Raw genomic sequence first — 13300 nt, 5'->3', positions numbered from 1 at the left:
GAATCGCCTTTCCGTGATGTACGCTAACCGCCACCCAAAGGGACGGACTCAGCGCCTTTGCCATATTGATCCCAACCGCAAGAGAAGCGAGCCTTCTGGTCGTGTGTTGGTCGGTGCCTCGGTGGCATGCCGCACGAGCCTCTCCGGGTGGCTCCGAGCCGTCCGATCTGCCAGGACGACTTGGCTCGGACCCGGCTAGAAGGTCCAAGTCTCTGCCTTCTATTTCTATATATATACTCTAGCTACCAAAATGTCCAAGTCTCTTGTCTTTTATTTCACACATGTTAGGGAACCAACGCCCAAGAATAGTTCTTGAATGAATCGAACGACCATGGCAGCAAAATAGCCCTAGAATATCATTAATGTCTCTTTGAAACAAGAGAATAAACCATCGGTTTAATTTAGGCAAGTGCCCCTCAGAACTCTGGCGATCCAAACGGGGCTTCCACGAGGACTTAATGCAGAGTTAAATGCTTATTCTCAAGTTCAATGCTTTTATTCAACAGGCAGTCCACGTTCTGCAAAAGCAATAGCACCTACAAGATGATACCTGGCAGGCATATGGAGTCTTTACAGTAGGAACAGTATCTCTACGATCAGATGCATCAAGCACCAAAATACGTGATTTACCAAAAACGTGCAAAAGAGAAAAGAATAGATAAGAAACAGTTGAACACATGTTGACATTCCAAAGGGCTTCACCCAAAATAATTTACAGAGATTCCCAGATGGATGGAATTAGACTTTCGTTGGCCATGTTGCTTGAGCTGACATGATTATGCCCACGATCACTCCAAAGAGGCCCAAAGCACTGCCAAAGATCTCAATCACCAGGATCTTTACAAAGAGTGTTGAATTCTGGGCATCAGACAGTGCACAGCTGCTTCCGATTATTCCCACGCATACCCTGAAGATTCAAAATTTGATCATCTTGAGCCATGGATCATGATATATATGAAAATAAAATGTGAATTCTACCACTTACCCGCAAACAAGATTAGCAAAGCCGACAATAAGACCTGAGGCAAAGATTGCATAACCAGCTCGCATAGACTCTGGATCATGCATTCGGGATGTTGGCACACTTTCAAGCTTTGTTTGGAGGATGATCGCCACGATTACACCATAAATTGCAACGGCCTCACAGAAGATGACACTGTAAAGCAAATGGGATGCATGTGTATCAGAAGTTAAAAGGAATATCCACGATATGCCAATCAGAAGAGAATTAACGTTATATAAATTTCCAATATAAAGCTAGATGGAGGCATTAGCCAACCATTTTTGCTAAAATTCCCATGTGGTTTTGGTTGCTTGCCTCGAAAGAAGCATAAATAAGCAGATGCAAGCATAAACCCATCAGATGTTTTCACAAGATCCAAATGCTGTCAGAAGCATTCTTGACAGCAGACATGGAACTTATTTGAGGGGCTCATGTTAATTATAGAGGTCTAGCCAATTTTTCTGTGCTTGTTTATTAACAAATCCCAAGAACTAGTAATCCATGCGTACATTGGCTCAGCCCAAATAACCATGGTGAGTTGAAATGAGCAAACTGACTAAAAGGTTATAGCTAAAAACAAATGTTTTCACAAGATCCAAATGCTGCGAATGCTGCAGAAGGATGGGTATATTGATGAAGATGTGAGCCATCAAATCAAAGTTGGATGTATGAAGTGACGCCAAGCTTCTGGCGTTCTTTGTGACAAGAGTGTGCCACAAAAGCTAAAAGGCAGGTTCTATAGGATGGTGATTCGACCTGCGCTGTTGTATGCGCAGAATGTTGGCCAACAAAAAGGTGACATGTCCAACAGTTGTGTAGCAGAGATGCACATGTTGAGATGGATATGTGGCCGCACAAGAAAGGATCAGGTCCGGAATGATGATATACGGTTGGGGTAGCACCGACTGAAGAGAAGCTTGTCCAGCATGACTGAGATGGTTTGGGCATATAGCACGCAGGCCTCCAGAAGCGCCAGTGCATAGAAGGCTGTTAAAGCATGCTGATAATGTCAAGAGAGGTCGTGGTAGACCAAACTTGACATGGGAGTCCGGAAGGAGAGATCTTAAGAACTGGAATATCACCAAAGAACTAACCATGGACAGGGGTGCGTGGAAGTTAGCTATCCACCTGCCAATACCATGACTTGGTTTCGAGATCTTATGGGTTTCAACTCTAGCCTACCCCAACTTGTTTGGGACTGAAAGGCTTTGTCATTGGCCAACAAAATGGCAGTCTAGCTCCCAGGTTTCTATCAGACTAATGTTTCTCCAGTAGATCATATGCACTAACATGCTTCTTCCTCTAGCGGCATAGAAGATGTTTGTGCTACATCCAATTGTAGATGTAAAGCCAAAACAGTGAAACACTCTATTTTTCACTCTGTTACGCTGTTACAATTCTAACGAACATGCCCTCCAACAAAACAAGAGAACAATAAAAGCCACAAACACAGGTTCAATGACGAATAAAATAATAAAGACCAACTAAGGAACTAGACCAGATCCCACACGACCACTGTAAGAACTTGATGGCCCTAACATAACAGAGGAACCGCAAAACAAGAAAAGAAAATGAGCCTCCTGCTTTGATTTTCTATCTATCATTGTCACGGCTTACATAACAGTTAACTTAGTTTATTAAAACGAGACTAATCGAGTGGGAAACATGAGGATTCAGGATCGGTGACTGACACAACAATGGACATAAGGATCTATATCATAACCACGAAAGTTTGTTCACATGCTAAGTGTCAAGGAGCAAGGAGAAGTGAAGCAGATGAGGACACGACGCATCAATGTGTACACATACAAACTATACCATAATAAAGGCAAAATGAGTCGCGGGGGGGGGGGGGGGGGGGGGGCACCAAATAAGGGCACGGTCTCGCTAAAATGTAAAACATATAAATTTCAGCTAGGCAATAACAATTGCTTGTCGTTGGCATTTGTTAGGATATCATCAGTGTACTTACCCATGGATAGTTTGCAATGAGATAATGTCCGATTCTTCCTACCAAGAGATGTAAGTCAACTCATCGTATTAACACCTTAAAGCAATCCACCATGGAAGGAATATTGGTCCCTCCAAGCTAATTGAATAAATTATCACCAGAAGCAAGGTAGTTTGCTCTACTCAAACATTCGCCGCTTAATTTCATGCAACACAATGCTAACTAACAGAAGAACCCCTCCTGGACGCAACCACGCATCATCAAGTTCAAGGTAGAACAAAATCAGGAGCTCACAGTGCACCAAGCAAGGCCAAATCTAGCTACCGCAGCGCAGAGGAGACGGCGTCGAGCCAAATCAGGCCCACCAGGTTAGCAAGGCTCTAGAGGTTCCTCACCTGATGAGGTTCTTGGAGGTGATCCTGGGCGCCTTGATGGCGGCCCCGATGAGGCTGCTCCCCGTGATGAAGATCCCCCTGCCAACAGCAAAACCGCAGCGGGGCAGTGTGAGCAGATGCGGGCAGCAGATCCAGCGAGGCTATGCTGGGAAGGGGGGAGATTAGGTCTCACCATGCTGCGCCGAGTACAGAGACGCCGATGGAGACGGCGATGCCGATGGCGGAGAAGGTGTAGGGCGAGATATGCACGAGCGCGCGCGCCCACGACGACGAGTAGTCCGACGACATCCTCCCACCACGATCTCCACCGGTGCGAGCTCGGTGCTGGATCGGGGATTTTTTTTTCTCTCTCTCTCTCTTTGCGATGGTTGGATCGGTGACTGGGGAAGGAGAGAGAGTAGAGGCGCGATGGAGGAGAAGATGTGTGCGTGGTCTGCACGGGGACCAACCAGCCTTGGTGGGGCCCGATGGTATGCGCTCCGTCCGATCTGGTTATGGACGGCGCAGAGGAGATCATATTTTCTTTATTTTTTTGCGGGAGAGGAGATCGTGTCTGTCGTCGTCCCGTGCCACGGTGCCAGTCCCTTTTTTTTTTATCAATGTCGCTTTATTACTCAAGTATAGCTAGGAATCTCTTCCGAGATGGTCCGAAGGATACAATCAGGTGGCACAATCCACCACACATTACAAATCCCATCACGTAATCCTACTTTAGCTAGCTTATCCGCAGCTCCATTAGCTTCTCGCTTGGTCCACGTGACCTTTACCTGCATGAACTGGTTTAGCATATTCTTGATCTCCTCAATGCATGGCCCGAAGCTTGAGAGATCTTCTTCCCTTCTGTTGATCGCCGCCACTACTGCCCTGTTATCCAGTTCAACATGTAGATTCTGCACTTGCGCTTCCGTAGCAAGGGAGATAGCTCGTCGACATGCTAGCGCCTCCGTCTTCTCCGGGCAAGCCGCATGATCGAATACCTCACATGCTGCAGCTATAAAAGCCCCATTGTGATCTCTCAATACAACACCCGCACCTCCCTTTCCACGGACTTGGGAAAAGGCCCCATCGGCGTTCACCTTGATCCATCCCTCCTCGGGCGCCTCCCACCTCACTCGTAAATTTGATTGGCGAGGAGGTACCGGTTTGTCATGTATCCCCTTCCACTCCTCCACAAGCCTTACTACCCGGTTCATTATTTCATGTGGATCCTCGATCCGTTTGCCATCCCTCGCCTCATTTCGAGCTAGCCAAAGGGCATAGATGGATTGGATCATCACGGCTCGCTCCTCCCCTCCTGCCTGTGCGAACCAATCGAGAAGCCACCGAGAAACTGCACTCTGAGAATCAAACTGACACGGTGGGATCGCCACCGAAATTCCCTTTTCTGACTGCAGCTTTTTCCAAAAGAGAACCGAATGAGGGCATCCCCAAAACCTGTGATAGATCGTCTCATCACGTCCACACGCAGCACAAAACACACCCGCTTTTATACTTCTTCGCTGTAACTCGTGTCCAATGACAAGCCCATTCCGCAGCAACCGCCACATATGGATCTTCGCTTTGCCCGGGGCTGAGGTATCCCACATTGCCATCCAACATTTGTGGCGCTGAACCGAAGAAGATGACTCCTGTCTTCCCGTCCTCGCATGATTCATCGTCACTCGAAGATGATACGCTGACCTCACCGTGAAGTATCCATCTTTGGTAAAGTTCCAAGCTAGATAATCATCAGTACCGGGACCTCCAACTGTAATCTGTTTTATATCAGTCGCATCATCCTGAGAAAACATCGAGTCCACTACCTGCTCATTCCACCTTGTGCCCGAGTTGTCAAGCAAGTGGCTCACCTTTGTGACTCCCGGGACATACTCGGCACCCAGTGGTGTCAAGCTGCCACTCCTCGGAATCCATTGATCATGGTGTATATTAATGGTGGAGCCGTCTCCAACTCGTCACACCAAGCCGGCTCTGAGGAGATCTCTCCCATGAAGAATACTTCGGAACGTGTATGAGCCACCATCTGGACATGTGTGCATTCATGATTCCCCCTTCACTATAATATCTTGCTTTTAGGACGCGTGCACATAGCGAAGAGGGAACTCTCAACAGTCGCCATGCTTGTGTAGCCAATAATGCTTGGTTGAAAGCCTCGGGATCTCTGAACCCCATGCCACCATCACGCTTCGCTGCACACATTTTGTCCCAGGCTATCGAATGCACTTTGCATTCACCATTTACCGCCCCCACCAGAATTTTGAGGAGATAGATGTCAAGTTCCGGCACATCTTCTTTGTGAGGTGAAAACAGCTCATGGTAAATGCTGGAGTGGCTTGCAGCCCGGATTTCACAAGAACTTCCCGTGCTTTCTTTGACAGCCCTTGCCCCTTCCATCCAGTAACTTTTTTCTTCGAACTCTCTGTCACATATTTGAACGTTCCATCTTTTGCCCTACCAACCACTGTCGGGAGGCCCAAATACCTCTCACTTAACGCCTCAGATTCAATACCAACAGTTTCTTTGAGAGAATTCTTCAACTCCTGCTGGCACCCCTTACCAAAGAATATTGACGATTTCTGAAGGTTAACCTTTTGCCCCGACGCCTCCTCGTATCTACCCAGGATATTCTTCAATGCCTGGAAGTTATCAACAGAACCCTGAAGAAAGACAAAGCTATCATCTGCAAACAGGAGATGTGTCACTTGCGGGCCAGTGCCTCCAAATGACACACCTTTAATAAGCTTTTCATCTTGGGCCTTCTTCAAGAGTGCAGAGAAACCTTCCACGTAGAAAAGGAATAAGTACGGGGACAGTGGATCTCCTTGCCTTAGACCTCGAGAGGGAGTGAACAACCTAGACAACCCCTCGTTTAACTTCACCATAAAATTTGCCGACGTCACGCACCTCATGACCACGCTGATCCAAGCTGTATCAAAGCCAAAACGTCCCAACATTTGCTCCAAAAAACTCCACTCCACCCTATCATACGCTTTCATCATATCCAGCTTTACCGCACATAAGGGTTTCTTCCTTTTCCTTTTCCTGATTGCGTGCACACACTCATAAGCCACAAATACATGATCAGTAATTAGACGCCCTGGCACGAAAGCGCTTTGTTCCTCAGAAATAAGAATCGGTAGAATGACCTTTAGTCTATTCGCCAACACCTTTGCTGCAATTTTGTATAAAACATTACACATGCTAATTGGGCGAAATTGCGAAAGTAACTCCGGTGAGTTAACTTTTGGTATCATAACGATGACAGTTGCATTAAAGGCGTCCGGTGCTGCCCGTCCTGCAAGAAACTCCCGGACCACCGTGCAAACCTCCGTTTTTACAAGCGACCAGTGTCGCTGGTAAAATAGGGCGGGGAGGCCATCGGGGCCTGGAGCTTTCGTAGGCCCCATCTGGAACAAAGCTTTCTCTATCTCCTCGTCTGCAATCGGTGCCACTAGTTTCTGGTTCATATCGTTTGTAACAGCAGCTGGTATATTATCAAGCAGTTCCTGCGCTCCTACCGACCCCTCTGAAGTGAACAAATTTTCATAGAACTTTGCCGCCATCTCGCGCATTTCCTCATCTGCCATGCACTTCGATCCATCCTCACGTATCAGTGCCCTTACCGTGTTTTTTCGCTTCCTATGTGATGCTCTTCCTTGGAAATATTTTGTATTCATGTCCCCTGCAGCTAACCAGTCAACCCTGGACCTTTGACGCTGCATTACTTCTTCACGAGCGTAAACTTCTCGAAGTTGTTCTTCTATGTCCCTCACCTCCGTAGTATACCCAGTTCGTAACGCTCTGAATCTTGCATCTTCTAGCTGTACCTTTAGCTGCTTGATTTGATTGCGGATCGAGCCAAACACAACACGCCCCCACTCTTGCATGCTCGCCGTGAGCTTTCCTAGCTTGCCGCAGGTTGCCGAAAGCCCCGTTTCCCCATCGTCCACTTCCAACCACTTCTCAGCTACCATGGAATCATAGCTCTCATGCCTTAACCATGCCTCCTCAAATCTGAACTGTCGTGCGACAAGGTGTCCCCGTTCTGGAGCCGTCTCCAGAATGTGAACCACCAAAGCGACATGGTCCGACTCCTCGGTAATTATGTGTTGGACGTGTGTGTGCGGGAATAATGCTAGGAAATCATCATTGCAAGTTCCCCGGTCGAGACGGACCTGAATATTTTCATCACCTTGTCTTTTGTTATCCCACGTGTAGGGATAGCCTGAAAAACCCAAGTCTGCAAGGCCGCAGTCGACCAGGCAGTCGCGAAAACCTTCCATCTGCAGAAAGCTTCTTTGGTTACCACCCTTCTGTTCAGTTTGTAAAAGCGCTTCATTGAAATCTCCGACACACAACCATGGAAGTGCATCCTATCGTTTTAGGTATCGGATGGCGTCCCAAGATTTCTTTCTATGCTCCACGTCCAGTTCCCCGTAGAATCCAGTGATTCTACAAGTTTTCCCTTCCCAGACCACTTCCGCATCCACAAAGTACTGGCTCCATGGCCTCACAGTAACATTTATATGCTCTCTCCACCACAAAGCTAGCCCACCACTTTGTCCTTGACAGTCCACCGCCACACCACAAGAAAATCCCAGACTCCATCTTAGTTTCTCCATAGCCCTCAATTTCTTCTTTGTTTCAGATAAAAAGACCACCGCTGGGTTATGGGACCGAATCAGGTCTCTCAGTTCGCCCACTGTCGAGTCCAACCCCAGTCCTCGATAGTTCCAGGCTAAAACATTCATTGCTCCCGGCGGCCCCGATCCTTGGGGTCCGCCGATCTATCCATGTTAACTGAGATGCGGTCAAACACTGTCGACGTTTTAAGCCGTATATCGCGAATGAAGGCATCTTGTCCTGCTGGCCTGTCCGAGCCCCCCTTGGCTACCCACATCTGTCTCGGCCCCCGCTTCCTGCTTTCATGCATTTCTCTCTCTCTCTGGATCTCCCTATACTCGTAAGCCGAGCTTTGCCTTAGTTTCCGCACGTAGTAGCCCCTCCTTCTTTCCTGTTGTCCATAACCTTCTGACCTCCCATGCTGCTCTACCCTCGTATACACACCTGCATGTCGCCCCCCCTGCATCACATCAACAGATCCTTTCCCCTTCATCTCCTAGGTAGCTCCACGTTCATACTCTCTCTCCCTTCCCAGATTTCTATCAATCAGCTTGTCCCTCAGATTCTGTTCTCTTTTCATCTCCAGACTGTCCTCAGGTCCTGCTCACGCCCAGCACCACTCTTCGTTTTATCGCGTCTAGGGCTATTCACCTCTACATCTCTCGGCTTACTCTGTCCGCCAGTGCGGTTTTCAGCTGATTGAGAGAATTTAGTGTTTAGATTTCTCTTGGTTGGAATATCCCTAACACGACCTTGCTCATCTCTGTGCCTTGGTCTTGTACCATCATTCTGTGAGCTATTCCAGCTATTGCTGCTGCTTGCTACCCCTCCCTTAGATCCCTCCTTGCCTGTATTTCTTCCGGGAGATGCACGCAACCATCCTCCCCATTGAAGCGAGGAGTCAACAGAGGGCTCGCAAACACCCCCCTTGTGCACTAGTCGCCCACATTCGAAGCAGAAGTGGGGGACTTTCTCGTAGTAGAAGTCAAACCATGTGCCCACCTTATCATCTTTAGATCTCTTCAAAGTAAAACCTCGGACTAGCGGTTCATAGACATCAATTTTTGCTCGAACTCGTAACTGGTTTCCCCTTGCAACTCCATCCTTGTCCACATCAACTCTCACGACTTCTCCCAACCAATTGCCCAAAGCTTTCCCAAACACCTCTGTCCTCTTATCCGGTGGAAGATCCGTCACCCTAACCCACATATCCACTCTATCAAACACCATCTCCGAGGGTATCGTTTTTCCTTCATATTCCTTCATGATCAAGACACTGAAATCAAATTGCCAAGGCCCATTGTTCATAACATGTCTGTAGTCTTCCTCACTTCCAAAGTGTACCACAGAAATATTTGAGCCCATGTCCCTGAACTGAGCTTCTTTATGCAGCCCCCACGCCCGAGTCATAGCTTTTTCTAGTGATGTCTTGTTCATCGGACGAGTGGTACAAGCCTTCCCCACTGCAGACCATCTCGAACTTTTAGGCATCTCTGTCTCCTGATCTTCAAAGATGAAACCCTCAGCTTCTTTATCCATAAGAACCATGCCTCCCAATCGTGCAGACAAGCTCGACGTCGGATCCGAGGTCTTGCACTCCAACGGGGATTTTGATTCTTCTCTGTTATTTAGGCCATCCGTCTTGCGCGCCGTCGGTGTTGCCGCCGCCGTCTTCATTGGTGTAGCCGTCTTGAATCTCCCGGTCGCTGGAGTGGCCGCCGCCGCCTTAGATGTAGTCGGGTTATTCTTCTTCCCGTCCGCCATCGCCTTATCATCCGCAGTCCCAGCCATGAGCGACAGTCCACAGCAGGGAGAATCCGTTCTTGGCCCGCGTCTAGGGATGCTCCGTCGCCTCCCTCTCCGCTGCCAGATGCACACCACCCCCGAGCAGCGAAACCCTAACCCTAGCGTAGGAGCGCAATCGCCTCGCGATCGCCCCCTACCGCCTTAGCGTTTCCTTTTCGTGGTGGACCCTCATGCGTTTTCTGGTTGACATGGTGGAAAACTGTCACACGGTGCCAGTCCTTGAGACGTCGTAGCGGGAGCAACAGAAAAGGCCCAGACATCCCAACCGGGCCAAGCTTAGAAAATTGTTGGGCCCGTGGAGCTCGGTCGACTCAGCATAGCAATGAGCCAATCTTCTTGCCATCCCTAAAAAAAGCAATGAACCAATCTCCCCTAAAAAAAGCAATAAACCAAGGGCGCAATGCTACACGCCCGTCAGAATACTGTCCGAAACAGTCGCCCGATCTTCTGACCCAGCCACTTGAGGACCTTTGCAACTACCTTGTTGCGCTTAGGGGCTTTGCAACAAAGACCTTGTTTTAAAGGTCCACCGAGACAACGGCAGGCCAAGAAAGGCCACAACCTAGGCTAGAGTGTAGCCACCGCCCCGCCATGGCCCGAGCATCTTAGGCATTGAACGCCACCGCTCGCCAGAGTTGCTACTCCTCCTCAACCTTAGCCCCACAAGCAGCCGCCAGCTCCACTCCAGCATAATCGTGACGACCTTCCACGTCGGGCGCTCCTTTAGTGTTTCCTGCAACCGGAGCTATGTTTCTGAAACATGCCTCATGTTGCAATGTCCGACCTCTCACTCTCTAACATTGGGGGCTCCTTCGCGTTTCCTGCAACTGGAGCTATGTTTTCACCACCGAGTCATTTGTTTTCTGATCTAGTCCTATGTTGCAAAAATCTACTGAAACAAGACCCTTGTCATCGGGAAAAAAGGATTGGATGCGAGGGACTTGCGTGAGCGGTCGATCAAGACTGATCCGACGGCTACGCAAGCGATGGATGTTTCGTATGCATTAGTCGGCTGAAGAGTAGTGCTTTCCATAAACCAAGGGCGCTGTTACGCGTCAGCGGCGGATCTTTTTAAAAGAACTGTTGTAAGTGCATCTAGTGCCCCTTAGTGATTTTGGTGTATTGAAGACTTATAGGTTAAGGGACTAATGTGTTTATGAGAGTACACAGGTCTATAAGTCTATGAGGAGTTTGATATTTACAGAGAAAGTCGACCCCTAAAAATGAAGTTCTTCGACTGAAGACTTTGGATCTCTGAAGACTTTCTGAAGACTTCGAAGGTGAAGAAATTGGTGTGACCTTGAAGACTTAGTATTCATTCGAGGAACATGAAGCGTGAAGACTTTTGTTTTCGTAGTTTCATTTTCTCTTTCTTGAGTCATAGGAAACACCGTACTGTTAAAGGGGGTCGAGGAAATACTAAGGAAAAATTTCCATGTGATGCTCAACTCAAAATCCCACACCTACCAATCCCTTCGAGTGAAGCCATTGGAAATCTCATACAGTTCAGTCATATTCTTCAGTGACAGAGACGAAGTTCTTCTGGTCTCTGAGGAATTTGTTCTGACTGAGGAGTTAGGAATTCGCCAGTGCGGATTGCCTACACAGTGAGGATCATGATAGCCCTGAGGAATTTGAACCTCAAATTTCCGACCGTTGCTGTGCTATGCGCCAGTTGTCCCAAAATATCTACCCACCTAACGGTCATATCATTGAAGGGCATTTATGTCTTATCATGTCGGGCTGCTCCCTAGGCTATAAATAGCCGCCCCCTACAACCAGTAGCTGGTTGGCTGCTCTGAGAGAAACTGACACTTGTCATTTGAGAGCATCCCATCCTCCGAGGAATTTGAGTGAAAATCATCAAGTGAGGAAAACCCCAAACCCAAACACCTACAAACCCAAAGTGATTGAGCATCACTGAAGAGATTGATCCTGCGTGGATCCGACGCTTGTTACCTTTGAAGACTGTGCTTCTTCCAGACGGTTAGGCGTCATGGTCTAGAGCATCCAAGAGGAAATTGTGGATCGCCGAGTGACCGAGTTTGTGAAGGTTTGGAAGTCACCTGAAGACTTACCATGAGTGATTGGACGAGGTCTGTGTGACCTTAGTTCAAGGAGAATACGGTGAGGACTGTGTGTCCGGGACTGGGTGTCTTTAGGTTTAAATACCTAGCCGCTCCAACCAGACGTACAACTGAGACAGCAGTTGGAACTGGTCTACCAAATCATTGTCTTCACCAAGCTTACTGGTTCTATTTCCTCAACTCTTTCATTTCCTCATTACTGTGTTGTATGCTTGTTCATATCTGTGTTTGAAGACTTTGACTGAAGACTTTCTCAATTTCCTCAGTTCAATTTCTTCAGTCTGTTTGTCTTCATCCTGTGTTATCCTGTGTTTACGCTTTCTGTACTCTGTGTTAGTTTTCATTTCATCATGATGACTATGCTTGTGTTCTGCTATGCATACTTTTGAGTACTTATTTCGCTGCAAGTAGTTCTTCGCTAAGGAATTTCCTCACCCACAAATTCCTCAGTGAAGAATTTCAAAAAATCGCCTATTCACCCCCTCTAGTCGATATAACGCACTTTCAATTGGTATCAGACCAAGGTACTCCCTTGTTCTGTGTGATTTTGGTTTAACCGCTTGGAGTTTTAGTTATGTCGACCGCAGGTATGAAGAAAGTGACATGTCCCATCTTTGACGGTCATGATTATCCCAAGTGGAAGGCCATGATGAAAAAGCGCCTCATGGCGATGAACAGCGAACTGTGGACCGTCACTGAGATTGGTCTTACCGATCTGTGCAAGACGGCGGAAGCTGATGACATTCGCAAGTTCACTCTTCTCAACCTCACGGCGAAGAGCGTCATCTGCTCATGTCTGTCTCAAAATCAGTTCAGGAACGTCATGCATCTCGATCAGGCGAAGCTTATCTGGGACCGTCTCTCTGATGTCTATGAAGGTCATCGAACCCGTCATGATCCTTGGTTTGAGGACTTCAAGGAATCTCTCAAATCAATGACATTTGAACCAGAATCATCGTCCTCCTCACCATGCCTTATGGTAGATGGTGAAAAGGTAATTGAAGGCTATCTGTCTGAATCTAGTGATGATGAATCTGATGATGAATTAGGACCAAGTTATGTCAAACTTGTTTCCCTTGCTGGTAAGCAACAAAGAGCTTTGGAAAAGGTTCAAAACATGCTTAGTAAGAGCGATGATATGTTGGGTGAAGAAATGGATCAGTCAAAAGCTTTGGCTGAAAGTCTTCAGAGACTTCATACTAAGTATGACACCCTTCAAGGTCATCATAACACTCTCTTGTCTGATCATGAGAAGCTTTCTTATGAATTTCTTCAAAGAAAGCAAGATCTTGAAAAGCTAAGAGTGAGTTATGAAGATCTTCAGAAGGAGCGCGATTCATTACTTGCTCAACAAATCAGTGCTGCTCAGGAAGAATTTGTTCCTCCATGTTTGAAATGCATTGAACGTGAATCTGCTAATTCTTCACCTGAATGTTCA

The 13300-nt window shown here is 47.5% G+C and overlaps 1 protein-coding gene across 1 annotated transcript; it reads right to left on the bottom strand.

Annotated features, from left to right (window-relative positions):
* Positions 1-474: 474 nt before the first annotated feature.
* LOC109780544 (V-type proton ATPase subunit c''2) lies at positions 475-3820 on the bottom strand. The gene is made up of 4 exons (XM_020339133.3): positions 3522-3820; positions 3350-3427; positions 986-1156; positions 475-907 (listed from the first exon to the last, which is right to left on the bottom strand). The coding sequence occupies exons 1-4, from the start codon at positions 3635-3637 to the stop codon at positions 739-741; spliced, it is 534 nt and encodes a 177-aa protein (XP_020194722.1). The 5' UTR covers positions 3638-3820; the 3' UTR covers positions 475-738.
* Between the last annotated feature and the right edge of the window lie 9480 nt (positions 3821-13300).

This window comes from Aegilops tauschii, chromosome 3 (assembly GCF_002575655.3).
Source record: "Aegilops tauschii subsp. strangulata cultivar AL8/78 chromosome 3, Aet v6.0, whole genome shotgun sequence".
NCBI lineage: Eukaryota > Viridiplantae > Streptophyta > Magnoliopsida > Poales > Poaceae > Aegilops > Aegilops tauschii.
This window is presented reverse-complemented; position numbering and strand designations above follow the sequence as displayed.

What these genes read in the sequence shown, in the direction of transcription:
- LOC109780544 (XM_020339133.3), bottom strand. Translation starts at nt 3,637, where the DNA reads ATGTCGTCGGACTACTCGTCGTCGTGGGCGCGCGCGCTCGTGCATATC. An exon ending in TCTGTACTCGGCGCAGCATG is followed by an intron (nt 3,428 to 3,521) that starts GTGAGACCTAAT and finishes TGCTGTTGGCAG; the next exon opens with GGGGATCTTCATCACGGGGA. An exon ending in ACCTCCAAGAACCTCATCAG is followed by an intron (nt 1,157 to 3,349) that starts GTGAGGAACCTC and finishes TTTGCTTTACAG; the next exon opens with TGTCATCTTCTGTGAGGCCG.